Source organism: Leucoraja erinacea, chromosome 12 (assembly GCF_028641065.1).
Source record: "Leucoraja erinacea ecotype New England chromosome 12, Leri_hhj_1, whole genome shotgun sequence".
In the NCBI taxonomy this organism is placed as follows: Eukaryota; Metazoa; Chordata; class Chondrichthyes; order Rajiformes; family Rajidae; genus Leucoraja; species Leucoraja erinaceus.
In genome coordinates, this window is record NC_073388.1 from 8,452,366 (window position 1) to 8,475,050 (window position 22,685).

Genomic DNA, 22,685 nt, shown 5'->3' on the forward strand with positions numbered 1-22,685 from the left:
GCAGCCCCTGTTCCAATGTCTAAAGGGGCTGCTCCTTGCCTTCTGGCTGAACCTCTCACCCACCATCCTCATCTTTGGACACCCTGTGCGTAGGGGAGAGGGTAGGGTTGAAGATGGCCTGGTTGTGTGGCTCCTAGGCCTGGCCAAGCTGGCCATCCGCGAGTCACGTTGGCAGGCGGGAGAGGGCTCTGCCCGAGCCGGCTGCCTGCCCCTTTTCCGGGGATATGTCCGCGCCCGGGTTATACTAGAGAGGGAATACGCGCTGCCCACGGGCTCACTGGGGGATTTCCGGGACCATTGGGCTCCTCGTGGGGTGAAAGTCATCCTAAATAAGGATTGTAATATAGTTGTATAAAGTATATTTAGTATATTTGTTTGTCTTGTATTATGGTGGTGGGTTTTGTTTTGTTTCATTTAGTACTGTAAATATTATTGTAAATAATTAATTCAATAATTATTGGTGCAAAATTAAAAAAAATTTAAAAAGCTTTTGATCTAATACAAATATTGATATTTTTCACTGTCTTCTTCCAGAAGGGTGCTTTGATCTTAATTAAAACAAGTGCCTTTTTTAAAAAGGCTGATTTCACAGGTGAATGGATTGCAAATTGTGGTTATTGTTTCGATTCTGAATCCACTTCAAGCTGACGTGATAAGAATTTTGTGTATTCACCGTAGAGCGTTTGAGCTGTGAAGATTTGGTTTTTATAAGGAGATACAGTGGGGAAGCAGGCGCTTCGGCTAAACCGTGTCCGCGCCGACCAGCGATCACACGTACACTAGTTCTAAACTACACGCCAGGGATAATGTACAGAAGTCAATTAACCCACCAACCTGAATGTCTTTTGAATGAGAGAGGAAACTCTTATAGTTTCTTATAGAAACTTACAAAATTCTTAAGGGGTTGGACAGGTTTAGATGCAAGAAGATTATTCCCGATGTTGGGGAAGTCCAGGACAAGGGGTCACAGTTTAAGGATAAAGGGGAAATCCTTTAGGACCGAGATGAGAAAAACGTTTTTTCACACAGAGAGTGGTGAATCTCTGGAACCCTCTGCCACAGAGGGTAGTTGAGGCCACAGTTCATTGGCTATATTTAAGAGGGAGTTAGATGTGGCCCTTGTGGCTAAAGGGATCAGGGGTTATGGAGAGAAGGCAGGTACAGGATACTGAGTTGGATGATCAGCCATGATCATATTGAATGGCGGTGCAGGCTCGAAGGGCCGAATGGCCTACTCCTGCACCTATTGTCTATGTTTCTATGAACCAAAGTAAAGTAGTCAATACCTTCGGTGTAATTTGATCATGTACCTCAACTCTATTACCCAACATTGCTTGAAACCTTTGAAGCCATGTTTAACATGTTTAACCTATTTTCTATTTTCTATGTTTCTATGAAACCCATGCGGTCACAAGTAGAACGTGTAAACTACGCAAAGACAGCACCATCGTAAAGATCGAACCCGGGTCTCCGGAGCTGTAAGGCAGCAACACTACTGTTGCATTACTGTGATAAAGATCCTATAATTCGCCACTTTAAAATTACCCAAAGTCTTGGCCTCCACAACCATCTGTGGCAATGAATTCCACAGATTCACCACTTTGTTGACCACAGTTGCCAGATTGTTACAATGCAACACCAAGTTGAAAAGCCATCCTATTACGGAGAAACATTATCAGCCTTGATGTCCAGCACATCATCCTTCGTCACTTCTGCCATCTGCAACAGGGTTCCTCCACCAACCACATGTTCCATTCCCCTCCCTTTTCTGCCTTCCATTCCCTCTGCTACTCCCTGGTCCTCTCAGGGCCACCCAGCCACCCACCCCCTTCCCAGCCCCTGCCACTTTCACCTGACAATGGACACATGTCTTTAGTCAGAGGGTGGTGAATCTGTGGAAGTCTTTGCCACAGAAGGTTGTGGAGGCCAAGGCAATGGATATTTGTAAGGCAGAGATAGATAGGTACTTGATTAGTACGCGTGTCAGGGGTTATGGGGTGAAGGCAGGAGAATGGGGTTAGGAGGGAAAGATAGATCAGCCATGATTGAATGGCGGAGTAGACTTGATGGGCCAAATGGCCTAATTATGCTCCTATCACATGATCTCATGATCCAGGCTACCAGGCAGGAGAGAAAGGTCTTGCGTTGTCAGTCTGAAATGGTTGAGCCCCTTACCCTGTGATCCTGCTCCCCACTACAGATGGCAGCAACAGCCTCTCAGACTCTACCTGTTATAAATCCTCTCAGTACCTGCTGTACCTTCATGAGACCAATTCCCAGTACATCTGTGGGGCAGCACAGTGGCGCAGCGATAGAGTTGCTGCCTTAGACCCGAGTTCAATCCTGACTAGACACAGGTTCAATCCTGACTGCGGGTGCTGTCTGTACGGAGTTTGCACGTTCTCCCCGTGACCGCGTGGGTTTCCTCCGGGTGCTCCGGGTTCCACCCACACTCCAAAGCCATATAGGTTTATAGCTTAATTGGCTTCTGTAAATTGTGAATTGTGTTTAGTGTGTAGGATAGTGTTAATATACAGGTGATCATTGGTCAGCGCAGACTCCACGCTGTATCTCTAAAGTCTAAAGTAAGGTATAGTCTAAAGCCTAAAAGCAGCCTGTTAAATTTCTCTTTAAAGGACAACACCCTAATGTTAGGCTGGGTGAGTGGGCAAATGTTTGGCAGATGCAGTATAATGTGGATAAATGTGAGGTTATCCATTTTGTTGGCAAAAACAGGAAAGCAGACTATTACCTAAATGGTGGCCGACTAGGAAAAGGGGAGATGCAGCGAGACCTGGGTGTCATGGTACACCAGTCATTGAAAGTAGGCATGCAGGTGCAGCAGGCAGTGAAGAAAGCGAATGGTATGTTAGCTTTCATAGCAAAAGGATTTGAGTATAGGAGCAGGGAGGTTCTACTGCAGTTGTACAGGGTCTTGGTGAGACCACAAGTCTCACGTCTCTGGAGTATTGCGTACAGTTTTGGTCTCCTAATTTGAGGAAGGACATCCTTGTGATTGAGGCAGTGCAGCGTAGGTTCACGAGATTGATCCCTGGGATGGCGGGACTGTCATATGAGGAAAGGTTGAAAATACTAGGCTTGTATTCACTGGAGTTTAGAAGGATGAGGGGAGATCTTACAGAAACATATAAAATTCTTAAGGGGTTGGACAGGTTAGATGCAGGAAGATTGTTCCCGATGTTGGGGAAGTCCAGGACAAGGGGTCACAGATTAAGGATAAGGGGGAAATCTTTTAAAACCGAGATGAGAAGAACTTTTTTCACACAGAGAGTGGTGAATCTCTGGAACTCTCTGCCACAGAGGGTAGTTGAGGCCAGTTCATTGGCTATATTTAAGAGGGAGTTAGATATGGCCCTTGTGGTTAAGGGGATCAGAGGGTATGGAGAGAAGGCAGGTACGGGATACTGAGTTGGATGATCAGCCATGATCATATTGAATGGCGGTGCAGGCTCGAAGGGCCGAATGGCTTACTCCTGCACCTAATTTCTATGTCTATGTTTCTAACACCCTAATCGCAGTAACTAGTACGGTGAATTTATGCTGTAAGAACACCAAAGCAGATAAAAGCATAAAATAGCTACGATTAGAAAAATAAATGAGTGCAGATTTTAATTCAAACTGCTTGAATCACAAAATAAGAACTGACTGTATAGGAAATACGCAGCAGGTTTATATGCATCAAAAGGCTAGATCAAAAGACAATTTTCGCCAAGTTACTTGCTCAAAATTTGTTTTGCAAACTTTGGAAAGAACTTTGCCTTAAGGACCTGTCCCACTTACGCGACTTTTTCGGTGACTGCCCGTCATAGGTTGTTAGAGGTCGCCAAAAATGTTCAACATGTTGAAAATCCAGCGGCGACCAGAACAAGGTACGACTCTTTGGGCGACTACTCACGACCATACGGGCTTCACCCCGTGACATGTCGCCTGTACGGTCGTGAGTCGTCTCCTCAGTCGCCCAAAGAGTCATAGCGTCTTTCTGGTCACCGCTGGATTTTCAACATGTTGAAAACCTTCGGCGACCTGCAACGACCCATGACGGTGGCAGCAGTCGCCGATAAAGTCGCTTAAGTGAGACCGGCCCATTAGTTATCCAAATTATTTGTCCCAGAGCAGAGGTATTCATTCTCAATCACTAGTGATTAATGCAGCATAGTTTTAGATGTGAAATAGAATATGCAGCATGTTGTATATTCAATGAACAAGAATGAATTTCTACCCATATGTTGCGTTACTTACACAATAATTGTAGACATCCATTCTGCCTCTGGGGTACAATCCTTCCTTTAACACCATTACTGAGAATAGATCAGCTAGCTTTTTATTTTATTATTGTTTATAATATGTTATGATTTGGTGTGTTCAACAATAATCATTGGAGACCTTTAAACTATCTTTCATCGGACTTTATATTACCTATGTTATATCTTGCATTAAAGGTTGTACCAATACACAACAGACAATAGACAATAGGTGCAGGAGCAGGCCATTCAGCCCTTCAAGGCAGCACCGCCATTCAATGTGATCACTTTCATTTCACTGCACATCTCGTATGTGTATGTGACAAATAAACTTGACTTGACTTAACTTGACTTGGATGATCATCCACAATCGGTACCCCTTTCCTGCCTTCTTCCCATATCCCGTGATTCCACAATCTTTAAGAGCCCCATCTAGCTCTCTCTTGGAAGTATCCAGAGAACCGGCCCCACTGTCCTCCGAGGCAGAGAACACCACAGACTCACCACTCTCTGTGTGATAAAGTGTTTCCTCATCTCCGTTCTAAATGGCTTACCCCTTATTCTTAAACTGTGAAACCTGGTTCTGGACTCCCCCAACATCGGGAACATATTTCCTGCCTCTAGCGTGTCCAAACCCTTAATAATCTTAGTTTATGAGAACCCCTCTCATCCTAAATTCCAGAGTGAACAAGCCCAGCTGCTCCATTCTCTCAGCATATCACAGTCCCGCCATCCCGGGAATTAACCTGGTGAACCTACGCTGCACTCCCTCAATAGCAAGAATGTCCTACCTCAAATTTGGAGATCAAAACTGCACACAGTACTCCAGGTGTGGTTTCACAAGGGCCCTGTACAACTGCAGAAGAACCTCTTTGCTCCTATACTCAACAATAATCAGTCCCCTTTATCTAGTCTCTGTAATTGATTGTATTCATGTACAGTCTTTTCATTGACTGAATAACACATAAACGAGAGCTTTTCACTCTACATCGGTGCATAAGACAATGGTAAACTAAACTAAACTAAAAACTAAACATAACTAAACTAAATGAAACAAAACTAATCCTCCGACATTTTCGCCACCTCCAACGGGATCCCACCACTGCCCATGTCTTCCCATCTCCTCCCCTGACTGCTTTCCGCCGAGACCACTCCCTCCGTACCTCCCTGGTCAATTCGTCTCTTCCCACACAAACCCTGGCACTTTCCCTTGCAACCGCAGGAAATGCTACACTTGTCGATTTACCTCCCCCCTTGACTCCATTCAAGAACCCAAGCTGTCTTTCCAGGTGCGGCAGAGGTTCACCTGCACCTCCTCCAACCTCATCTATTGCATCCGCTGCTCTAGGTGTCAACTGCTCTACATCGGTGAGACCAAGCGCAGGCTTGGCGATCGCTTCGCCCAACACCTCCGCTCGGTTCGCAATAAAAAACCTGATCTCCCGGTGGCTCAGTACTTCAACTCCCCCTCCCATTCCGAATCCGACCTTTCTATCCTGGGCCTCCTCCATGGCCAGAGTGAGTCCCACCGTAAATTGGAGGAGAAGCACCTCATATTTCGCTTGGGCAGTTTACACCCCAGCGGTATGAACATTGACTTCTCCAATTTCAGGTAGTCCCTGCTTTCTCCTTCTCCTCCCCTTCCCAGCTCTCCCTCAGCCCACTGTCTCTGCCTCTTCCTTTCTTCTTCCCTCTCCACCGCCCCCACCACCCTCACATCAGTCTGAAGAAGGGTCTCAACCGAAACGTCACCTATTTCCTTCGTTCCATAGATGCTGCCTCACCCGCTGAGTTTTTCCAGCATTTTTGTCTATCTTCGATTTTCCAGCATCTGCAGTTGCTAGTCGTTTATTCTGTCCACAGATGACACACGATGAGCATTTCCTGCACTTTCTCTTCTTAGCCAAAACATAATTACTTGCAGAGTTAAGCTCCTGTAATCTGCTCCAACATAATGCTCCATCCTCTGAGGAACCTTCCCTGCTGTAAAAGTCTGTTTTTTTTTAATTTCCCATAACTGATTTTGCTTCACTGTGTGACATTATCAATTTAATGCCACTTGGTGCCAGATGGAACCAGATTGCTTGAGATGCATATGCCTGCTAGTTTCAAGCAGATCTCTCCACAGCCAACAGTTTTAGAAACATTTAGACAGGTACATGGATAGGACGGGTTTAGAGGGATATGGGTCAAACGCAGGCAGGTGGGACTAGTGTAGATAGGCCGGTGTGGGCAAGTTGGGCTGAGGGGCCTGTTTCCACGCTGTAATACTCTATGAGTCGATGGACATTCATCAAGATCAGAAATTAAATCCAGGATCTAGTTCAGTTTAATTTTGCGATCCTCTTCTTGCCGAGTCCACATACAAGATTAGAAGTTGTTCAGGCAGAGCTGAACACACTTCTCGGCATCTGCATACAATGGTGTCTGCCTTGTCGCTTCTTGTGTTTCTTGGGCGCGGTGGTGGAGAGATTGGTGGAAACAGGGCCGTGACGTGACTCCAGTTTTGGGATACAACATGATAACAGGCCCTTCGGCCTACCGAGTCTGCGCCCACTAGCAATCACCCGTACACTTGGGGTGCACGGTGGCGCAGCGGTAGAGTTGCTGCCTGACAGCGCCAGAGACCCGGGTTCAATCCTGATTGTGTGCTGTCTGTGTGGAGTTTGTACGTTCTCCCCGTGATCTGCGCGGGTTTTCTCAACGCTCCGGTTTCCTCCCACTCTCCAAAGACGTACAAGTTTGCAGGTTAATTTAGCTTCAGTAAACTTGTAAATTGTCCCTGGTGTGCAGGAGAGTGCTAGTGTAGGGCGGGTTGTTGGTCGGCGCGGACTCAGTCGGCCGAACGGCCTCTGCCGCGCTGTACAGTTAAATTAAGCTAAATTTTTATCGTATACACTATGGACAATTTACAGAAACCAATTAACGTACAAACCCGTACATCTTTTGAATTGTGGGAGGAAACATGAGCACCCGGAGAAAACCCACGCAGTCACAGAGAGAACGTACAAACTCCATATAGACTCCATCTCTGCCTCAGAGGGCGGTGGAGGCCGGTTCTCTGGAAACTTTCACGAGAGAGCTAGATAGGGCTTTTAAAGATTGCGGAGTCAGGGGATATGGGGAGAAGGCAGGAACGAGGTACTGATTGGGGATGATCAGACATTTTGAATGGCGGTGCTGGCTTGAAGGTCTGAATGGCCTACTCCTGCACCTATTGTTTGTTGTCAGCCAGCACCCGCAGTCAGGATCGAACCACGGTATCTAGCGCTAGAAGGCAGCAACTCTATCACTGCGCCACAGTGCCACACTTAAATGCTGCCATTTAATAATGGTTTTCTATCATAACCGATATCATATCACTCTGCATACACTTGCTGTGATTATTTTATTTTATTGAATAATCCCTTAACATCCTAAGTAATTGGGGTTATTAATTGATTGAGCTTCTGTTTATTATATATTATCTATGAGCATTGCGTTTACAGGCTTGTTATGCTACTGCGAGTGCGAATCTCATTGTTCCATTGTCGGTACCTATGCCAATTAAACTCTCCTGACTCATCATTAAACTAATGAAATATGTACTGTATCCAATTATCAATGAATGCAATGCAACATTTTACTATAATTACTGTCTTGAAAAATGCTTTAAAAATGTGAGGGAGAGTTTGCGTAAAATTAAATTTCTATTCATCGGGTCATTCGTGATAGAGAATGTCCCCCTATTCATACTTGGGCTGGACTCCGTAACTGGGGATATGGATGGGTTTTATCAGTAGCTTGCCACCCGTGCAAGTTCTGAGAAGAGCTGAGGAATAATTAACAAATGATAAAATACGGTGGTGCAGCGGTAGAGTTGCTGCCTTACAGCGCCAGAGACCCGGGTTCGCTCCTGACTACGGGTGCTGCCTGTACGGAGTTTGTACGCTCTCCCCGTGGCCTGCGTGGGTTTTTCCCAGATCAACAGTTTCCTCCCACACTCCAAACTTTGTAGGTGAATCGGCTTGTTAGAATTGTAAATTGTCCCCAGTGTGTGTAGGATAGTGTTAGTGTGCGGGGATCGCTGGTCGGCGCGGACATGCTGGGCCAAAGGGCCTGTTTCCGCGCTGTATCTCTAAACTAAACTAAAAGAGTACAGGGTTAAAGAAGGAACTGCAGATGCTGGAGAATCGAAGGTACACAAAAGTGCTGGAGAAACTCAGCGGGTGCAGCAGCATCTATGGAGCGAAGGAAATAGGCAACGTTTTTGGCCGAAACCCTTCTTCAGAGTACAGGTATAGCTTTAGGGTCAAAGGGGTAAAGCTCAAAGGAGACGTGCACCAAAAGAGGGTAGTGAGTGCCTGGAACGTGCTGCTCAGACTGGTGATGAGGAAAGATATGATGGTGGTGTTCAAGAGGCTTTTAAATAAGCACATGGTTATGCAGTGAATGGTGGGATATGGATCATGTGCAGGCAGAGGACATCAGTTTATTTTGGTATCATGTTCGGCACCGACATTGTGGGTCGAAGGGCCTGTTCAAGCTATACTTGAGATAGACACAAAAAGCTGGAGTAACTCAGCGGAACAGGCAGCATCTCTGGGGAAAAGATATGGGTGGCGTTTCAGGTAGAGACCCTTCTTCAGAACAAGGGTCTCGACCCGATATGTCTTCCATTCCTTCTCTCCAGAGATGATGCCAGTTCCACTGAGTTACTCCACACTTTGCGTCTACCTTCGGTGTAAGCCAACATCTGCAGTTCCTTCCTACACATTTTGCTTGGTCTGTACATTTCTGACTTCCGTGTTATAAAAGAAGTGCTCTTTATACAACGCTCCGCAGGCAATTCTTCATTCTAGTTCCCATGAGAGGACACAGTGCTGGCACAGAAGCTCATTCCCCAATGGGTAATGGAATGTTCTGGAATCCAGCAATCTAGAAACCCCAGTTCAAATTCCATCGCTGCATACAATATGTTAATACTCTGCAATTTGGAACCCCAAAAACTAGTCTAAAAAAATACTTTTGGTTAAAAACCCAAGTGGTTTGTTCATATCTGTCAGGGCATGAAATCTGTGTAGGAAGGAACTGCAGGTGCTGGTTTACACCAAAGATAGACACAAACTGCTGGAGTAACTCAGTGGGTCCGGCAGCATCTCTGGAGAAAAGGAATAGACAATAGACAATAGACAATAGCTGCAGGAGTAGGCCATTCGGCCCTTCGAGCCTGCACCGCCATTCAATATGATCATGGCTGATCATCCAACTCAGTATCCCCAACTCAGTACCTGCCTTCTCTCCATACCCTCTGACTCCGCTATCTTTAAGAGCACTATCTAGCTCTCTCTTGAAAGTATCCAGAGAACAGGCCTCCACCGCCCTCTGAAGCAGAGAATTCCACAGACTCACAACAAGAGTAGGTGACATTTCGGGTCGAGACCCTGCTGTGTTCGATAAATCACTGGATTCAGATAACAGTTTCGATTCACTCAGTAATTGATTACACTACTAAGTAAGGCAGATACACTCACGTATCCCCGAACGCAGTCACAATCGCCGAGTACACGGCAGAGCACGCCACAGGGTCGCTTCCACATACACTCACATAAACCCGTACGTACTCGCAACTCATCAGAGCGTTCGTGACACGGTGCGAGGTTGAGGTTCTCCCCTCTTCATGGCACTTCTTATCAGAGCAGACCGCCCTCCCCAAGCCTATCATAAGCCCCCATTTACTGCAACATTTCTATGCCATTAGCGGCTGGGGTCATGGGTGGTCTCCCCAACTATTGCTATTGTTTTGCTCAGCTCACCCAGACATTGTTCGGGGACATCTACTCAATCTTTGCTGTGTATCATTCGCCAACACAGCCTTCCCCATGCACAGATCGCAGACGCGAGGCGATAACGCATCAGGGAACCTTGTTTTTGAAAGGCTATGGAATTTACAATACAATATACAATACAATACAATTTATTTGTCACTTGAACCTCATAGAGGCTCATAGAGGCTCAAGTGAAATGTTGTTTCTACAGTCATACATACAAGAAAAAAAGACCCAAGACACAACACAATTTACACAGACATCCATCACAGCGCATCTCCACCTCGCTGTGATGGAAGGCAAAAAAAAACGTATCTCTCCCCTGCACTTCCCTCTCCCCCCGATGTCAGAGTCAAAGTCAGAGCCCCCGGCGGGCGATAACAATTGTCCCGCGGCCATTTACGCCGCGCCGGGTGATGCTAGGCCGCGCTCCGGGTCTTGTTGTTGGAGTCCCGGGCGGGCGCTGGCAAAGTCCCGCAGCCGTTGAAGCCACGGCGGGCGATGATGTAAGGCCCCGCTTACACCATTTAAGGGCTGCTAAAGGGCCTGTCCCACTTACGCCACCTTTACAGGCGACTGCTGGCATCCGTGACAGGTCGCCGAAATTTTCAACATGTTGAAAAATCAGCGGCTACCAGAAAGACTCTACGACTCTTTGGAGACCTCTCACAACCATAGGAGACCACTCATGACCATACAGCCTGTATGGTTGTGAGAAGTCTCCTATGGTCATGATAGGTCTCCAGAGTATTTCTGGTCACCGCTGAATTTTCAACATGTTGAAAATTTTGGCGACCTATCACGGGTGCCAGCAGTCACCTGTAAAGGTCACGAAAGTGGGACAGGCTCTTAACCTTAGCTGATAACTCCATTTCACATTTTAGCTGAAATTGTCAGTTCAACCCTCACACTACAAACCCTTCTTCAGACTGAGATTCAGGGGAGAGGGAAACGAGAGGTATGAAAATGTACAAAGAACAAATAACTGAATGGTATGAAAGGGACAAATCAGAAGAATGATGATCAGGGAAAGATAGAGCCCACAATGGTCCATTGTTGGTTGTGGAAACGGTGATAGCTAGTAGATACAAACAGTGAAACTAGCAAGATGACTAGGGCGGGGGAGGGACGGAGAAAGAGGGAATGCAAGAATTACTTGAAATTAGAGAAATCGATATTCTATACCGCTGGGGTGTAGGCTGCCCAAGCAAAATATGAGGTGCTGTTCCTCCAATTTCCTCCATTCACCAGTGGAGGAGGCCCAGGACAGAAAGGTCAGTGTGGGAATGGGAAGGGGAGTTAAAGTGTTTGGCAACCGGGAGATCAGAGGGGTCTGCCATCTTTACCAATACTTGCCTCTATATGACTCCAGACCCACCCCTACATATGACTTGTAATTGCTCCCTCTCTATAAGGCACTCAGTTATAGGTAGCTTATCGCCCTCATCTCACAGTTTGTTTGTAGTGCATATAAATATTGATCGTACTGATGATACGCAGATCCTTTAGTTTAGTTCAGAGATAGAGCTCGGAAGTCCGAGTCCGTGCCGACCAGCGATCCCCATACAATAGCACTGTCCTACGCACTTGGGACAATTTACAATCTTTATCGAAACCAATTAACTTACAAACCCGTATGTCTTTCGAGTTTGGGAGGAAACCGGAGCACCTGTGAAAACCCATATGGTCCGGGGAGAACGTGCAAACTCCATACAGACAACACCCCTAGTCGGAATTAAACCCGGGTCTCTGGTGCTGTAATTCAGCAGCTCCACCGTGCCGGCCTCAAAAATAAATTAGATGTGAGTGCAGTAATTTAATAAGTTGATGATCATAGCATTTTCTTTAAATGGCTCTTTCAGTATATGTGACAATTTCTTAACTGTCTGCAGAACATTTATTTTCAGCATAATCTGGCTAATGTTAAATGCGTCCATATTAAAATGATAATAATTATATATAAAATAGGCTCATATTACTTTCTGTCCTAGTAAATGGCAAGTTCCAGGACCTTAGTTGTAGTGACTATTATTTACTCACATGGGAACAGGCCCTTCGGCCCATCGGGTCCTTGTCGACCATCCATCACCCGTTCACACTAGTTCTATGTTATCCCACTTTCGCATCCGCTCCCTACACACGAGGGCCAATTTACCGAGGCCTATTAACTTACAAGCTCGCAGGTCTTTGGGATGTGGGAGGAAACCGTTAAACCACGTGGTCACAGGGAGAACCTGCAAACTCCACCCGGGTCTCCAGCGCTGTGAGGCAGCAGCTCTACTGGCTGTGCCACTGTGCTGTCTCCACCTACATAACTCAATAATAATAATAATAATAATAATAATAATAATAATAATAATAATATCTTTTATTGTCATTGCACGTCAGTGCAACGAGATTTAATATGCAGCTTCCAACCGATGAAAAAGAAAAGTAAAATAAATAATTAAGCTGTGTGTCGTGACCATCCGAGGGAGACAGTCCAGGGGGGGGGGGGGGCACTCAGCAGGGCCGGTTCAGAGCCACTATAGCTCTTGGAATAAAGCTGTTTCTGAGTCTGGAGGTTCGGGCGTAGAAGGCCTTGTAACGTCTGCCGGAGGGAAGTAGTTCGAACAGACCGTTACAGGGGTGTGAGGAGTCTTTATGGATGCTGACGGCCTTCCTGAGGCACCGTGTGTGGTAGATGCCCTCCAAGGCTGGTAGCTCTGTCCCAATGATCCTCTGCGCTCTGTGGACGACGCGCTGAAGAGCTCTCCTCTCCGCCTCCGTGCAGCTGAGATACCACACAGAGATGCCATACGTTAATATGCTCTCTGTGGTGCAGCGGTAGAACGTTGTCAGCAGCTGTTGGGGCAGACCAGTCTTTTTTAATGTCCTCAGGAAGAACAGTCGTTGCTGTGCCTTCTTGACCAGCGCAGCGGTGTTGGTGGACCATGTGAGGTCCTCTGAAATGTGAGTGCCCAGAAACTTAAAGCTGGACACTCTCTCCACACTTTCCCCGTAAATGGAGATTGGGGCGTATTCTCCATTATGGGACCTCCTGAAGTCAATAATCAGCTCCTTGGTCTTGGAGGTGTTTAGTGACAAGTTGTTACGTGTGCACCAGTCCGCCAGGTTCTGCACCTCCGCCCTGTATTTTATTTCATCACCGTTGGTGTATAGCTTCAAGCTATAACTTATAGAGTCATAGAATCTTACAGCATGGAAACAGGCCCTTCCAGGCCACAGCTGCCAACATGCCCCATCTAAACTAGTCCCACCTGCCTGCGTTTGGCCCTTATCCCGCCAAACACGTCCTATCCACTCGTTTATGTTGGCTCGAATGAGCAGTGTGTGTCACCAAATATCTGTCCTTCTCTGTGTACAGGTTCGAGGTCGAGGGCTAACGGGCAACCTGCAATTTGACAACTATGGGCGAAGATCAAACTACACCATCGACGTTTATGAGCTCAGACCTACTGGTCCTCGGAAGGCAAGTTACATTAAAGCATTTCCACTTAAATGAAAGCAGGTCTGCTGGACAAGCTAACCGCAAACTGTGTTTGGTGAACTCAAGATTTACAGATCCTTTTTAAATTGTTTTCTTGTGGTCATAAGTTCATAAGTGCTAGGAGCAGAATTAGGCCGTTCGGCCCATCAAGTCTACTCTGCCATTCAATCTTGGCTGATATATCATTCCCTCCTAGCCCCATTCTCCTCATTCGTTTTGACTTGGTTTAGAGTTTCCAGCTTAAGAGATACAGCATTAGTTTAGTTTAGCTCAGAGATACAGCATGGAAACAGGCCCTTCGGCCCTCCAAGTCCACTCCAACCAGTGATCATCTGTTCACACTTGTTCTATGCTGTCCCACTTTCTCATCCGACACACTTGGGGCAATTTACAGAAGCCAAATTCGCCTACAAACCTGCACGTCTTTAGAACGTGGGAGGTAAGCGGAGCACCAGAAGAAAACCCGCGCAGGTCACGGGGTGGGGGGGCGTACAAACAACGCACAGGCAATATCCCGTGGTCAGAATCGAACCTGGGTCGATTGAACCTCTGAATCTCAGAGCCTCCGAACCTGAACTCCGGCTCATTGAGGCAGCAACTCTACCGCTGCGTTTCTGTGCTGCCCATTAGGTGCCGTTTTAGGTTGTTGACCCCACAACAATGAGTTGCCATTATTGATTCAACTACTGTTCACTTAGCAATGTGGGAATCAGAAGTGAATCTAACTGCAATGTCCACCCTGTTAGCTATTTGCGAACAAAAGTCAACAACGTTATATTGTTTAGTCGTGAATGTTTCTTGTGTGGGTGAGCGCGCGCCCAGTACTTTCAGCTGGGAGTTATTATTCATGACATTGACTGAGTCATTATTGTGAAACACTATTCCTGGTGGACATGTGCTGCACAGTGGGAAATAGAATTATGCTTTGTAATTGACTTCACTGACTCAGACATGACTATTTTGGTAAACTAAAGAGTCCTTAGTTCCATGTGATAAAATAGTGACTGTTACACTCATATAGAAACAGACAAAGCGGCTGAAGAATTGGTTGTCCCTGGTCTACATCACACAATCAGCAGTTCCTCTTAGCTGAATACCCAAAAGTGGAACACTGATGCTCGGCCCAAAACAAGCTAGTGAAGGAGAGAGCAGATTATCTACCCATAGGTTTAGTTTCGAGATACTGGGCAGAAACAGGCCATTTGGCCCACCGAGTCTGCACTGACCAGCCATCCCCGCACATTGACACTACAGGGCTCTCGCTTAACTTCACGTTCCTTTTCTCCAGAGATGCTGCAGGACCCGCGGAGTTGCTCCAGTTTTTTTGTGTCCATCTTAGGTATAAACCAAGTTCCCAAGCCGGGCAAAATGACTCGTTCTTTAGGTTGCCCAAAGGCACTTTGGGTGGTCAGTGGCACCCGGGCAACCACTAATTTCAAGCCCTGCACTATCCTGCCTACACCCACCAGAGACAATTTACACATTCCAAGCCAATAGACGTACAAACCTGTACACCTTTGGAGTGTGGGAGGAAATCGAAGATCTCGGAGGAAAACCTCATGGGGAGAACGTACAAACTCCACACAGACAGCACCCGTAGTCAGGATCGAACCCAGTTCCCTGGCGCTGTGAGGCAGCAACTCTGCCGCTGCGCCACCGTGCCGCCCCATTACTCACCATGCTTTTCTATTTGTGCATTTACTGCCAAAATACTTGACGTTATTGTTTTTCTGCAGTTGCTACTGAAAAACGTTCCCACACTTACATCCTTAGGTCGATTGCCAGTAGGTGCAACACCCCTGCTGTCTCTTCCCTTAATAAGTCTACACAACATTGTGAGCCATTGTGGGTTAACACTGGGTTGACAAAATGGGTTGACACTTTATGTCTCAGAAGGGTTTGACATGCATGAACAGAAACATAGTTCCAGACCCTCTGTGTCTCTAGCAACCTGTAAATGACCCCATGTAAGATTCATCAATATGTTCTTTGAGCACATCCTGTTTGTTTACTAATTAAAAAGGCTTCATTCTTAACTCGTAGCCATGGTTTCCATGGCTTATATAGACAATAACTGTTCAGTAATTAAATGACCTCTGATGCAATGAGTCCTTTTTACAAACATTTTCTTTCAGTAGATTTTCAACACTCTTGAAAAAGTGTTGGTAAGTTACTCAGAAGCTCTGTGACAGTAGTTCAGTGAGCAGACAAGAACTTTAGCTACTGTTGCAAGAATGTAATCATCGCCTCCAATGAGAAGGATCTGAAATTGCTCAATTGGATAATAAAAAAATGAGCAAGTGATGTTTGGACAAAAATGCTGGAGAAACTCAGCGGGTGAGGCAGCATCTATGGAGCGAAGGAAATAAGCAATGTTTCGGGTCGAGACCCTTCTTCAGACTCCGTCTGCAGTTCCTTCTTAAACATAAGATAATTGAAAATTGGTTCTGATTAAAAAATAGATGGTGACATTTCTAAAGTTCATTTGTTCATAAGTGATAGGAGCAGAATTAGACTATTCGGCCCATCCAGTCTACTCCTCCATGGCTGATCTATCTTTCCCACTCAACCCCATTCTCCTGCCTTCCCCCATAACCACTGACATCCAAAAGGGATCTATTAACCCTTTCTCCAGAAATATCTGCACTTTAAACCCATTGGAGATTCATTGAATTGTCAATGGTTTGTCGAGTCCAGGAGCAATGTTAAAAAATATTTATTCATCCGAGCAAAGTATTAAAATATCTGCAGACCTTAACTAAAAACTGGCATGTTATAACTCATAAAAGATCGTGGAAACAGGCCCTTCGGCCCACCGAGTCCGCGCCGACCAGCGATTCCCACACACTAACACTATCCTGCACACACTAGGGACAGTTTACATTTATACCAAGCCAATTAACCTACAGATCTGTAAGTTTTCGGAGTGTGGGAGGAAACCGAAGAACTCGGAGAAAACCCACGCAGGTCATAGGGAGAGCGTACAACCTCCGTACAGACAGCACCCGTAGCCGGGATCGAACCCGGATGTCTGGCGCTGTAAGGCAGTAGTTCTACCACTGCGCCACCGTGCCGCCCCAGGCTGTCATTAAATTCCACCTGATCCTCCTGTTGATTTAACTCTCTATTTTTGTTGATTTATGTACAAAGTGTTCTTTGTGTTGAGTGTAGATGAGTCATTTGGGGGAGGAGGTTGGAATAAAATAACTGCTATTGCCGCCCAGGTCAATGATTCATTTGCTCATGACAATTTAAATCCTTTGCTCCGTTAATCTCCCCCATTCCTCCCAAGATAAAACATACATTTTTAACTCTTCAAATGACTGATAACTATTGATGTCCAGGATTACAATCATTATTTTTACCTTTACATTTCTTAATTGAAGCCTTAGTTTCGGGACATATTGTTCATAGGTTCTTAAGTGATAGGAGGAGAATTAGCCCAAGTCTACTCCACCATTCAATCATGGCTGATCTATCTCTCCCTCCTAACCCCATTCTCCTGCCTTCTCCCCATAACCTCTGCTCACGGTTGAGTCCCTGTACACTATTCTAACTGCGAGCATGACTTAGGGACCCTAGCAATCTTATTTCTTTCTTTCATGGGTTCTTTCATTGTTTCATTCATGTGGCCTTTGAGAGGGTGTCAGGGAGCCACCCATCTTGCCCACTGCTGTCCATGTTCATAAGTTCATAAGTCATAGGAGCAGAATTAGGCCATTCGGCCCATCGAGTCTACTACGCCATTCAATCGTGGCTGATCTATCTTTCCCTCTCCACCCCATTCTCCTGCCTTCTCCCCATAACTCCTGACACCCGTACTAACCAATCTGTCAATCTCCGCCTCAAAAATACTCAGACTTGGCCTCCGCAGCCGTCAGTGGCAATAAATTCCACAGATTCACCACCCTCTGACTAAAAGAAAATCCTCCTCATTTCCTTTCTAAAGGTACATTGTTTTACCCTGTGGCGATGACCTCTGGTCCTAGACTTTCCCCACTAGTGGAAACATTCTCTCCACATCCCCCCTACCCAGGTCTTTCACTAGTCGGTTTCAATTAGAATCCCCCCTCAACCTTCTAAACTCAACTTGGTAAAAACATGGTTAATGGGTTTCCTCTGGGTACTCCAATTTCCTCCCACATCCAAAAATGTGAATGTTTGTGTGTTGAGTGGAGTCGTAAACCCATCTAAATACAACACATATTTATTAAAGTCCACTTACAGCATTGGTCTGCAGAACGTTACAGTATCTAACAGCTACTCACACTGAATTACGTAAGCAACCTCTTGGTAATATGGTGACATTTCTAAAGTTCATTTGTTCATAAGTGATAGGAGCAGAATTAGACTATTCGGCCCATCCAGTCTACTCCTCCATCCCCCCCATGGCTGATCTATCTTTCCCACTCAACCCCATTCTCCTGCCTTCCCCCATAACCACTGACATAACCACTGACATCCAAAAGGGACCTATTAACCCTTTCTCCAGAAATATCTGCACTTTAAACCCATTGGAGATTCATTGAATTCTCAATGGTTTGTCGAGTCCAGGAGCAATGTTAAAAATATTTATTCATCCGAGCAAAGTATTAAAATATCTGCAGACCTTAACTAAAAGCAGGCATGCTATAATTCATAAAAGATCGTGGAAACAGGCCCTTCGGCCCACCGAGTCCGCGCCGACCAGCGATTCCAACACACTAACACTATCCTGCACACACTAGGGACAGTTTACATTTATACCAAGCCAATTAACCTACAAATCTGTAAGTTTTCGGAGTGTGGGAGGAAACCGAAGAACTCGGAGAAAACCCACGCAGGTCATAGGGAGAGCGTACAACCTCCGTACAGACAGCACCCATAGTGCAAAAACATGTCCGACGTAGGTAACTTCCGGGTCCCGAAACTTGCACTTCAGGGGATTGAGTTTGAGCTGGATGTCTTTGGCATGCTCCAGCACATTCTTCAGACTAGCGTCATGCTCAGCCAAGTCACGCCCATAAACGAGAATGTCATCAACAATAATGGCGCATGGATACCCCGCAAACAGTTGTTGCATCGTGCGCTGGAAAACCTCGCTGGCAGAGTTGATGTCAAAGGGCATTCTCAGGAATTTGTAATGGCCGAAGGGGGTGCCGAATGTAGTAAGGTTGGACGAGTCTGGGTCCAAGGGCCCTCAGCGAGAAAGAGTTGATGGACAGCGTGGCCAAAGTATACTCAGCCTAGATCGTGGCATGTATTGATACCAAGCAGAGTTTTAGAATCCCCCCTTGACGATATAAAACGTTAGGGTATGAGGCTGCGATTCTATGATGCAGTTTAAATCAGTTTGTCCAAGCGGGTGTAGAACATCACCCCATAGGCCCGAAGCGTGGCCAAGGCCTTTTCAACATGTTCAGCATTACGTATTTTTTTAAACTCAGAAAACAAGACGACGTTGCATTTCGCGCCGGTATCAATCTTTGCGATCACAGGCCTGTTATTTACAAACATGGTTACCTCAGGGTCAAGTTGCTCGTTAGAGCAAGGGACGAGAGAGTGGATGGCTGAACTGTTATCTTCATTTTCAGAGAGCTGAGCGAAGGATGGCACCTCAAGTTCTCGGCTTTCGTTATAAGCAGACTCATGGTGCAAACTCGGCCGTGAGACAGATTGAGTCGCAAGGGAACGGCAACATTTTGCAAAGTGGTTGAATTTCTCGCAGAAATGGCAAATTTTGCCACAAGCAATACAGAACTCCCGACCTGGAGTATGAGAATAGTTACAGTTAGGACATCGAGCAGCAGGCTTTCACTGCTGCCAGGCAGGGGAAGGCTGCAGATGCTTGTTACAACAGGAGATGTCTGTAAGGTTAACAGTATACTGGGAGCACTGCCCAGAGGTCACAGACTTAGTCTGAGAAGCCGTTATCTCAGCATTCTGACAGGAGTGTTTGGCTTGATTAAGAGTTAGTTCAGTATTACGAAGCAATTCATCTCTCCCCTTGTCATTAAGCATACCTCCAACGAGTTTGTCGCGGATTAGTTCATCGCATAAATCTCGAAAATGACAGCGTGCAGCCATGTGTTTCAAGCCACTAATAAAACATTCTATCGGCTCGCCAACCTGTTGCGTACGAGTAAAAAACTTGGTACGTTCGATAACAGAGTTCGAGGAGAGGTCACACAGCTGTCTAAACTTTGCATGTAGGACAGCAGGGTCATCAATCGTTTCTGCAGGCACTAGGATCTATCTGTTTGTGTCTAAAGCAGCAGGCTTAAAACTAAAATGGTTGGCACGTTTCATTGCCTCAGGACCAGCCAGGTTTAGTAGCACGGAAGCACGTACATCTGGAGAATCGTAACGGTCAACAATGTGAATGTAGTCAATCTAGTCGTGCTATAAAAGGCACCAGAGTCGGGCAATGCCGCTGTCAAAGATCAGAGGACTAGAACCATGAGACGTGTTTGCCATGATAGAGATAACAGGCACATAAAACAAATGTAAAAACAACAAAACCCGATAAACATGAACGCAGTAGGTAAGACCACTTCTTGACACCATGTAATGAGTGGAGTCGTACACATACCAAAATATAACACATATTTATTAAAGTCCACTTACAGCATTGGTCTGTAGAACATTACAGTCACTAGCAGCTACCCAGACTGAATTGCGTAAGCAAGCTCTTGGTAATATAAATCACATATTAGGCAGAGCAACTACTAACAAGCACTACAATTGGTTAGTAGGAAATAACCAATCTATAGTTTGTAGATTAATTGGGCTCTGTGCAATTTCTGTGTAGGGAGAGAATGCGGAAAGTGGAATCATTTAGAACTAATGTGAACGGATGATCGGTGGTTAGCATGGGCTCGGTGGGCCGAAGGGCCTGTTTCCATGCTATATCTTTAAGGTAAAGTCTAAAGTCACATCACAATTGCTGATTCTCCCTTATCTAACCGACCAGTTACATCCGCAATAAAAACTCCAATCGTTTTGTCAAACATGATTTTCCTTTTGGAAGTTTATGTTGACGTTTTCTAATTTCATTGATGTTCCTGCAATCTCATCCTCATGCATTTTCCCCTCTACCGAAATGAGCAAAAGATAGTGTGAAAATACACACCTCCAGATTCAGAGACAGTTTCTTCCCAGCTGTTATCAGGCAACTGAACCATCCTACCACAATCAGATGGCAGTCCTGAACTACGAGCTACCTCATCGGAGACCCTCTGACTATCCCTGATTGGACTTTACTGGCTTTACTTTGCACTAAACGTCAAAGATCCTGTCACGAGCAAGATAGATCACTCGACGAAAAAGTCGCAGTACGGTCATGGGCAGATTCATGGGTAATTTTCGGCCCCATTTCCGTAACCGGCTTCCGTCTCCGCACCAAAGATCCCATAGCGGAGCAAAGATACTAGTGCGGAGACGGAAGCTGGTTACGGAAACATCCTCGTAAAAATAAAAATACTTTGGTAAAAATCTTCTCCTCATTTTCAGAATTATAATTTATTAATGAAACTGTTCCCCCGCAACGTTGATTACACTGCGAGTTGGGTCGGGTCGGGTCGAGTTACTGAAATGGATGAAAAAAAGGTCCACGTTGTGTACTACACGTCAGCCCATTGCATTTAGAAGGAGTGATCTATCTTGCTACGCTATAGGATCTTTGCTAAACGTTATTCCCTTATTATGTATCTGTACACTGAGAATGGCTCGATTCTAATCATGTATTGTCTTTCTGCTGGCTGGTTAGCACGCAATAAAAGCTTTTCACTGTACCTCAGTACACATGACAATAAACTAAACTGAACTAAACTAAACTAAATCACGTACACCGATCTGTGATTTGCTGTGTTTTTTCTCCTTTTTTCTTAAAAATTGGGTTAATATTTATTATCTCCTATCTTCTGGAACAATTTCATAATACATAAAATTCTGAAAAATTATAATTAGTACAGTCGCTATTTCCATGGCTGTCTCCTTCAGAAAGTGTATTGAGAAGGATGTTGCCAGGACTAGAGGGTCTGAGCTGTAGGGAGAGGTTGAGCAGGCTCGGACACTATTCCCTGGAGTGCAGGAGGATGAGGGGTGATCTTATAGAATGGCATAAAATCATGAAAGGAATAGTTTGGGTAGACGCACAGAGTCTCTTGCCCAGAGTAAGTGAATCGAAGATCAGAGGACATAGGTTCAAGGTGAAGGGGAAAAAAATTATTCAGAATCTGAGGGGTAACTTTTTCACGCAATGGGTGATGGGTATATGGAATTAGCTGCCAGAGGAGGCATGGACTATCCCAATATTTAAGAAACAGTTAGAAAGGTACTTGGATAGGAAAGGTTTGGAGGGATATGGGCCAAACGCAGGCAGGTGGTACTAGTGTAGCTGGGACATGTTGGCCAGTGTGGGCAAGTTTGGCTGAAGGTCCTGTTTCCAACTATGTATCACTCGATGCCTCTATGACTAATGGCAAAAATGGTGCACGATTGAGAGTGTGAGTGAATGTTTGGACAGGATGCTTGTCAAGCAGACGGCTTTGTTGGGGATGGTGTGGAGCTTCTTGCATGTGGTTAGTGCAGCACTCATCTAAGAAAAATTTCTCCCCGAATAAAACTGCTAAGATGCTTGTCCTGAGCTACTTCTTAACACACGAATGAAAGTTGGAGCTTCTCGCTTCCTATCTGGTGCAATATTCCCAAACGCATCAAACTAGCACACTCAAAAGGAAAACAAAGAAACACTGCCTCTGTAGAAATAATCACTGGCATTGATTTTAATCACAGGTCCGACCCAACATAAGCCCAGATATAATACCACTTTAAAGCTGGATTATGTGACAAGACAAATTAATATTTTGATTAACTGTAATATTACAGTACAGGGAAAAAAATTCAATACCTTCTTTTTTAATTAAAACTTAAGATCAAACGCAGACTGGAGAAGCAGTTGGATGAATTGGCGAATGTCTCTAATGAAGTAAAAGAGGTCTGCTTTGTTCTTGTTACCGGATAGTGACCCAGAGCTATCAATCGATACTCAGCCCATTTCTTTTGCAGAGTGCACAGCAGTGAATGATTCCCAACTTCAGTAAGAGCCAAGGTAATAGCCCAAATTGATCCAACTCCCTGCTCTCA

General features: G+C 45.4%; 1 protein-coding gene across 3 annotated transcripts in view; it reads left to right on the plus strand.

Annotated features, from left to right (window-relative positions):
• The window catches only part of LOC129702042 (glutamate receptor 3-like), a 228,766-nt gene that overhangs the window by 102,383 nt on the left and 103,698 nt on the right, over positions 1–22,685 (plus strand). For all 3 annotated transcript variants that reach the window (XR_008724311.1, XM_055643554.1, XM_055643555.1), the window contains exon 6: positions 13,437–13,541. Coding sequence is in view for 2 of the 3 variants with exons in the window: in XM_055643554.1 (XP_055499529.1) it covers positions 13,437–13,541 (105 nt within the window). In the remaining variant the exon portion in view is untranslated. The remainder of the gene's footprint in view (positions 1–13,436; positions 13,542–22,685) is intronic.